Raw genomic sequence first — 8,805 nt, 5'->3', positions numbered from 1 at the left:
TATAAAGTCACCTAATTTCCATCCGTAATGTTAGTAAAATGCCAATACAATATAGCAGCTTTTCCAACACATAGCTCACGTCTTTAAAGTCTTTTTGAGAATAAGAATAATTTCTTCCGCCCGTCTCCAATTACTTACTGCACGCGATTAATTTGAAATGGCTCTATAAATGATATACTCCAAGCATACATCGATTAAACAGGTTTATTTTGAATTCTAGCGCAGCGCAAGCTGTGTCTTTAAGCGGGGACTTGTGTTCGTCCGACAGGAGGCGTGTCTCCTCCACAGAGCCGAGCGAGCCGGCTCCTCCATCTGAACACATGAACTACAGCTCCCACTGTACTCACACTTCATCAGCTTGAGCTGCTCTCAACAACCGAGGTAAGGGCATTTATCTTCACCGTCACCACATTTTTAGCGGCCCTTACGTTGATTTAAAATTGTTATCTAATTTAGACGCTGAAACGACTAAAGTCCATCTTAAATTTCACAGCTGGGACGGAACAGTTGATCTGATGTGACAGTTGCATGTGCTTATTTTTTAACAAAAAAAAAAAAACGGTTTGTGGTTGTGGCACCTTTCCCCCCCCCCCTCTCGTCCACCGTAATTACAAATAGGGTTATGATGATTTGTAAGTTAATAAAACATATTGAGACCCCGGGTTCGACTGCAAAATCTGCACCGACCCCCCCCCCCCCCCCCCCTTCTGAATCCACATGCACGTTACGTCTGTTGAGAGGTTGAAAGAAGCACCAAGTTATTCAATATGCCCTTGCCAGGAAATAGTGTGACTTCTGTTGATGAGTCTTTTATCATCACTTGAATGACTTTTGTGGTAACCATCACTTATGGAGAGACGTTTCATTTCAGACTTTAACAACGATCTTCTGAATGTTTGAGCAGATGAAAACATAGCCTATAACGCAGAAGTGAAAGAAATCCGAAAGCAAAACTATGGGTAAAATAACGTATATCCTTAGACTATACACAGCAAACATGACGTTTCATACTGTATGAGTTGTCAGAGTTATTAGTTAGCAGATCATCATCTGGTGTGAAAACACACACTGTGTTTTACTATTTTCCTAAACATAAAAGATTAATTAATTATTCTTTCCGTATTTTGCAGAAAATTAAAATCATAGAAAACACCTCTTAAATTGACACATAAGGTGAATTCATTACGTTTGCATTTTATTGGTTTGGCCTGTATACAATACTCGGACATTTCTTGGAACAAAACAACCTCTTAATAGTCTATCTGAAAGGATAAAAGAGTGTGTGTCTGCAGCTGTGAGGGGATGTCAGCTGATTCCGTACAAAGCGACGTGAATGTGGATACTGATGAAATACAGTAGAGTGGATTGAGGAGCCGCTGCCGTCGCTGTCCGTGGTGCTGAAAGCAACCAGCGCTGCCTTGAGCTCAAGGCAGTCTATTCTAGTGCACATCTTAAGCCTACTTTGAAAATAGGGGCACAATCGAGGTCTTTTAAATTTAAGTTGAAAAAGGGCTCGTCCTCATTAGGCTCTTTCCTGGTTTTAAAGGCCCCCAGACCTCAAAGAGCAGTCGTCATATATGTATGTATATGACATGACAGAAAGTAACAGTTCTGTGACCTCGTGTGTGTGTGTGTGTGTGTGTGTGTGTGTGTGTGTGTGTAGCAAGTTTGTCGGAGATAGCGTTGGTAGTTCAGTTTTTGTGGAAAAATAAAACAGTAGAAAAACTTGCACGCACGCACGCACATGCACACACACACACACACACACACACACACACACACACACACACACACACACACACACACACACAGACACACACACACACACACGAGGTCACAGAACTGTTACTTTCTGTCATGTCATCACATATATTTACCATGGAAAACAATTAGGTTTCAGTCGTTGTTTAGTTATTGTTATATGCATGAAAAACATCGTGATACAAATAATAAATCATGAAAAATTACATGGGATCACCTTTCCGAATACTGATCAACAACAGTGAACAATAGCAAGTTATATTTAATTTTATTGTAGCTAGCCTGTGTGCATTAATGACACCCCCCCCCCTCTCCAAAAAAAAAAAAAAAAACATAATCAACAACAACAACATTTGCTATTTGTTATTATCAGTCTATTATTTGCAAAGTAATCGCAGTTTACGAGATATGTAAAAAAAATTGATTTCATTTCAACATTTGCACGAAAGCACGTGCGCTGTAGGGTTTCGTCTGATCCAACTGTAATCATTTGTTTCTCAAACTATGTGAAAAAAATTAAAAATAAAATCTCGAGACAGTTGGCTGCGGGCACATCAGAGAGCTCACGGACAAACGGCTGCGCCTCAAGCATCAAGTGAACATGTTGTCCATGAACAGAGATGTTACATCCATGAGCAGCATTCTCTTTGAGATGTGAAGCATGTTAGAGTAGGAAATGGATGTTGTGAGTGGTCAGTGTGGCGCTCGCGTTGCTCTCGGCGCGACGTCAGTGTGAGTGCAGCAGTGCAGTACATGAGCAACCCGCGCTCATCGCTGCCGCTCCTGCCTTCTGCATGTCAAGTTATCTGCTACACTAGCTCGCATCACTCATTCTCGTATTGCTCCGCTCTTTCAGGCCACCCGTACATGGATTTCTCCAGGATTTCCCATCTCTAACATGGACGCCCGGGCGGAAGGTTGCTCCTTTGCGCAGTGAGACGGACATGCGGAGCATCGCTGATACGGAGTGTCCTCTTCTGTCTCAGTGACCATGCCGTGATCACATCGCTGACAAAAACACATCCAAAGCAGAAATAAGTGGGAATCTTACGATCCATCCAGTGGAATGACATGCAGTGTATCGCAGGCATCATGAAGATGTGCTCTCCTCTGGTAACTCATCAGAGATGGCTTGGGCTGTTGCTGCTCTTACTGTGTGTGGGATATTCTCACGGGATGCCACATGTGTTAAGATTCGGTAAGAGCCTTTTAAAACACATTTACAGGGCGCCTTTTTCCGTTTTCGCCGCGAAGCTCTTGCTGTTTAAATGCTGCCGCTCTGTGTGCATTTCATCTAAAGCTTGGATGTTGAATGAAATATGCCATCTTACCTAAACATCCCACTTAAAAGAATTAAAAGTCTTTAAAAGGATTTGTAGAGAACGCTACTTTTCCAAACACAGAACTTTCTGAGCCTCAATCACACATGCAAAAGTTGGGTACAGGTTGTGACGCAAACCCCCGTCCAAACACTGAATACAATACGTTGCATATTGCATCTTCTCTTGTTGTTGCATCTTATCTTGTTTCATATCGTTTCTGAATCTTTCATGAGGCTGTGAGGTATTGCAATGACATATTTTGTTCCGTTCTTGCCTAAGAGGATAAATTCTATTCTATTCTATTCTATTCTATTGTTCAGGTTAGACTAAAAGTCACAAATTGTAAAAATTGGCAACATATTGGTAATATATCAGTGATTTTAATTCAGATTTTTGACTAGAATAAAACCAGTAAATACATACCTTACCAATTTAGCTTACTATTTTTCTTTTGACTTTCAGTGCAGATGATACTTACTATTTGATAAATACAGTTTTGCATTGTACTGTCGTGACATTTTCTATGATTAATATTTTAGACATCACAGAAAAAGTTAGACACGATTTAGTGCTTTCACTGCATAGATGTTCTCTTGCATGTTGCTATTAGCAACCATTTAATGAATGCTTTGAGGAAGGCCATCCAAGCTCAGCATCACCAGCTTCACCTCCCGTTTTTTTTTTATAGATTTGTAGTTTTAATAGGAGCGAACATGTTCGCTTCAGTCTTATTATGGTCAACAATGAAAGAGGACATTTCCCTGCGAGAGGAAATGTCCAAAATAAAAAAGTCTTCAGTAGACTAGTATCAAAGCTGTTGCTCTCTGGGGTGAGGCCTGTCTGATGTGCTCCTATTCCAGTCTCAATCAATACACTCAAATGATGTCAAATGCACCTCAGGGATTCCCATTGCATAGCCCAGGGCTTCATTTAATTATATGATGTAATAAGCTGTTTTTCTCACTCCAGGACACCAGCACAAACTGAAAACGCATCACATAATCACACACACCAGCAAAATTTTGCCTTCAAGTCCTGTTTCCTTAACTGATTTCCTCAGATGCTGCCTTAAACTGTGGAACTAATGTAACATAATGGAGAGATTTTCCAAATTTAGTTTATCATTACACTGTGCATGGTTTGCAATTAGCGGAATGGGTAAGTACGCTTCGTGCCACAAGGGAATTATATGAAGCCTGCAAACAAACATTCACAGCTTTTGCGCTTTAATTGTTAGAACGCATTTGAAGAAAGCAGCCTGTGTGTATTTGAAAAAAGTTGCAAATATATAACTGCAAAATGTTTGCATGTTTTTAAATATTGCAAAGAAAATGCCTTCTCTAAAATCGTATATTATCGTCCACTTTTTCATTTAATTAGACATTTATTTGCCATGGGATTGTTAAAAATAGTAACAGTGATTTTAACTGGCAGAGATGCACATATATGTTACACTTATTATTGCGGTTATTGTTCATGTTGTTTTTTTCTCATTATACACTGATATCCACTGCTGAGCGCTTGGATGGTGTGTGTGTGTGTGTGTGTGTCTGTGTGTGTGAGTGCATAAAAATAGTACGGTAGATTGCATTTCTTCCTAGTTCTGGTGGAAAGTATTCTTGTGGGTGTGTAAGTGGCACAGGTTTATCTATCTGCGTCCTCTGCGTTATTATATCATATCCACAGCCATGTAGGTAGGACAATTGAGGTCTCCTCTTTTTGTACAGAGAAAATACACAATGTTGGATGATAGGGAGAAGGGAAAACTGAACGAGTGCTACTGTCCTTTGTATGTGTCATCACATTCTCCATCCCTACATTAGGAAGCAGCTGTCTGTGAAAACATCTGGCTCTCAGCCACTGTCCCACCGTCCTCTGTGATTTCAGCTGCCCTTCTCTCACTCTCACACACAATTCTCTCCACGTCTGGATACACGTTTTATATTTATTTATAACAAATACTGCTTTTATTTCAAATCATTTGATACATTTACACTCAGAATTTTAAATGGAAATGCATTTTAGTTAAATAATAACATTTCTAAGAAGAACATGTACACTGTAAAAAGTGTTAACTTGTAATTGTTATTGTAAAGAGCCATTTTATACTTGATTTATTGCATAAAATGAATTTAGTTGGTATAATTCATGTATTTAGGTGAGCTCAGTGATGTCAAGTAACATTTCTGACATTAGTAAAACTAATTAATCCAAATAATTTATAGGTTACCACTATTTCAGTGTAGTATGTATATAATTTGGTTTTTATGCTCTTGCTTTTTTTTTTTTTTTTGAGGAAATGAGGGAAGGCTAATTAGCTCTTAATGTCCTGACTCATATGAGTTTTTTTTCTCTCTTTTATTTGGAGACATTACATCTTTGCGTTTGCAATCACAATAAACTTCTAATGTCTAATATGTCTAATGTCTAATAGAAGTGAGAAAGTCTATAATGATGTTTTATATATGTATATATATATATCACATTTAAAATTATTCACACTTTGTGTATTCTTAACAATACATACAATGCATTTTTCAGCTTAATTGAGTTGCATCTGAGAGAAGAAATGCAGCAGAGACAGAGCTGCATTGCCTTTAACAATTATCTCTTTAGCAAATATTAACAATGATGTTCCACAGAGAGAGCTGATCAGGTCATAATACAACATAAACATAATCAAAACAAAGAGCTGTCTGGTCAAAAACAACACAATTCACCAGGGCACATTCTTAATGAGCACAGCCAGGCTATCAAGACATGAAAAGTCCTTCTCCCTACTTTGTTAGGAGTGCAAGGAAAAAAGAGCTAAAATGTCTTAAAGTGCTCATACATCTGCTGCATGCAGAATATTATAATATGTAAATCCATTTCCATTTTCAGTTCAACCCCATTATCAAAACAAAAACTTTTTAACAAAAGAAAATACAACACAAATGCATCTTTATCCGGAACTATGCAATATTTTTTATTTAAACTAGTTTATCTTTTTATGTGTCATTGCCAGTATTCTTAAGGATAATGCCTCTACAACAGCAAACAGATCTGCAAAACATTTCCAAACACATCCAAATGATGAGTACTGATGAGTACTGTAAACTGATGAGTAAGAAGAGTAATTTCCATGTTAGTCCTACCCCCCCCCCCCCCCCAAAGTCAAAGTCACCTTTATTTATATAGCGCTTTAAACAAAATACATTGCGTCAAAGCAACTGAACAACATTCATTAGGAAAACAGTGTCAATAATGCAAAATGATAGTTAAAGGCAGTTCATCATTGAATTTAGTGATGTCATCTCTGTTCAGTTTAAATAGTGTCTGTGCATTTATTTGCAAACAAGTCAACGATATCGCTGTAGATGAAGTGTCCCCAACTGAGCAAGCCAGAGGCGACAGCGGCAAGGAACCGAAACTCCATCGGTGACAGAATGGAGAAACCACGCTCAGTTGGGGGGCCAGTTCTCCTCTGACCAGACGAAACCAGTAGTTCAATTCCAGGCTGCAGCAAAGTCAGATTGTGCAGAAGAATCATCTGTTTCCTGTGGTCTTGTCCTCGTGGTCATCTGAGACAAGGTCTTTACAGGGGATCTGTATCTGGGGCTCTAGTTGTCCTGGTCTCTGCTGTCTTTCAGGGATGTAGAGGTCCTTTCTAGGTGCTGATCCAGCATCTGGTCTGGATACGTACTGGATCCGGGTGACTGCAGTGACCCTCTGATCTGGACACAGACTGGATCTGGTGGCCACGGTGACCTCGGAACAAGAGAGAAACAGACAAATATTAGCATAGATGCCATTCTTCTAATGATGTAGCAAGTACATAGGGTGTTATGGGAAGTGTTTCCGGTTCCGGTTTACCTAATTAATGCAGCCTAAAAATCCTTTAACGGATTTGGATATTAAAAGCATATTAGTGTGTTATGTGTATGCCAGGTTAAAGACATGGGTCTTTAATCTAGATTTAAACTGCAAGAGTGTGTCTGCCTCCCGAACAATGTTAGGTAGGTTATTCCAGAGTTTAGGGAATCCTCTGCAAAAATGTATATCTGCTGATAGAGATTTTTAATCGAACCACAGTTTTTTGTTACCTTGTTTTGTGTATTTTTTGTTTGCCATTAGCAACATGAGGGGAGCCAGGCTATGGAGTACTTATCGCTTCCACTACCAGGAGTTTGGAGTTTCTCCAGCAATAACAAATAATTAGTGTTATGGTTTCTGTCCAGTGGGCCGCCAAAGCACAGCCCACATCATTTTTCCTGTAAACTACTACACAGCAGAGTGATGGTAGTCCAGTTCACTTCAGTTAAAACCATTTTTACCCTCCCACAGAGCTTTTTAGATGAATTTGACAGAATAGACTTTGCTTTAGATGTTTTAGAGTCAAGCACTGTACCCTCAAAGCTTCCTACTGCCTCCTTTCCACCTTGTACACCTTTATATGCACCTTTATATGCATGTGTTGTGATGATGACAGTATTCCTCATCATGGGCTAATTGGAAACATGTACCTCTGTCTGCATTTTTCAAAACTCCAAAAACATACCTTCACATACAATACAATTCGCTGGGTTTTCCAGCTGAAACGAACACTAGAGGCAGTAAAAAACCCAACAACCTTTATTCCTTTTAACACAAATTATAATTATATGGCGGATAATTAATAGAGACTTATTTTTTACATGTTTTTTGCATGACATTATGTTTTGACCTCAAAACACTTTTACCATATTGTTGATTTCTAAGCGAATACATTTTTATGTTTGCATCACATAACCAGCTCCATATGCCTTTTCTCACATTATAAAATAATTAAAACAGTCCAGTGAAACACCAGTCACACTAAAAGAGCTCAAAGACTTGTAGAAGCGAGCTAAAACTGCATGATTATGTGTTGCAGTCTCACATTTGTTTTTGTTAACACTATCCAATTAGGTTTAGGATAGGGTTTAAGTAAGTAATACATTATTTTCAAATGCAGTATAGTTTTAATTACTCATGAGACATTTTACCTTGAAAGTGTTGAAATGCATGGAAGAAGCAACCAGTTTTGGGGAAATTATTTTTTAGAAGTAATGCATTACAATATCGCGTCTTGACCTAAAATTTACCTAATTGCGTATCAATGAGCTTGGATATGTCTTTCATCCCCTGAATGATGCACAATGCTCACAACCACCAAAGTCTTCCAGTTATATTGCACCTATTACAATCCTTTCCCTCAATCCCCATTGTGTCCTCATACTGTTTCTATTTGCCAAACTACAGGTTTGTCCCTGGGTAGAGCTTAATGTTATAGTGTCTCTGCAAGCAGCAGTGGCTCCAATTCTATTTACCTTTGGTATCCTTGAAGCCCTTGTGTCTGTACTTCCATCCTCGTATAAGCTGGACTTTGAGGCATTGGCCATGTATTGCCTCTTGTTTCCACTCGTTTTTACTCTCCACTAGACCACTTATTGAACAAAAACAAAACCTAGATTTAATCACTATCATCAACCCACGTGAATCCATTTTACTCTCTTGAGTTATTCAGTTGTTCTGATCTTTCTCTGGATCAGTGATCATAGCGCACACAAAGGTTTGCCATGCTTCAAGGCACGACCAAACAGCTTCTCTCATTTAAAACCTGCTCAACAAGCACTTATTTCATAGTTGTCAGTTATTATTCTCTCTTGGCAGTCAGTAAACCTCAATAAGCCATCTTTTTTTTTTCTTTCTTCAGAAACAG

At 38.8% G+C, this 8,805-nt stretch overlaps 1 protein-coding gene across 2 annotated transcripts in view; it reads left to right on the top strand.

Annotated features, from left to right (window-relative positions):
• Positions 1-318: 318 nt before the first annotated feature.
• The window catches only part of LOC132102734 (glutamate receptor ionotropic, kainate 2-like), a 285,887-nt gene continuing 277,400 nt past the window's right edge, over positions 319-8,805 (top strand). Inside the window, exons 1-2 of one of the 2 annotated variants that reach the window (XM_059507361.1) lie at positions 319-381; positions 2,618-2,959. In XM_059507361.1, the coding sequence (XP_059363344.1) occupies positions 2,833-2,959 (127 nt within the window). In that variant the 5' untranslated portion in view covers positions 319-381; positions 2,618-2,832. Of the gene's footprint in view, positions 382-2,313; positions 2,960-8,805 lie in introns of those variants that run through there. The other variant, XM_059507362.1, reaches the window with a different exon arrangement.

The sequence above is a fragment of the Carassius carassius genome, chromosome 24 (genome assembly GCF_963082965.1).
Source record: "Carassius carassius chromosome 24, fCarCar2.1, whole genome shotgun sequence".
NCBI lineage: Eukaryota > Metazoa > Chordata > Actinopteri > Cypriniformes > Cyprinidae > Carassius > Carassius carassius.
The sequence above is the reverse complement of the archived record's forward strand: the minus strand, read 5'-3'. Positions and strand labels throughout refer to the sequence as shown.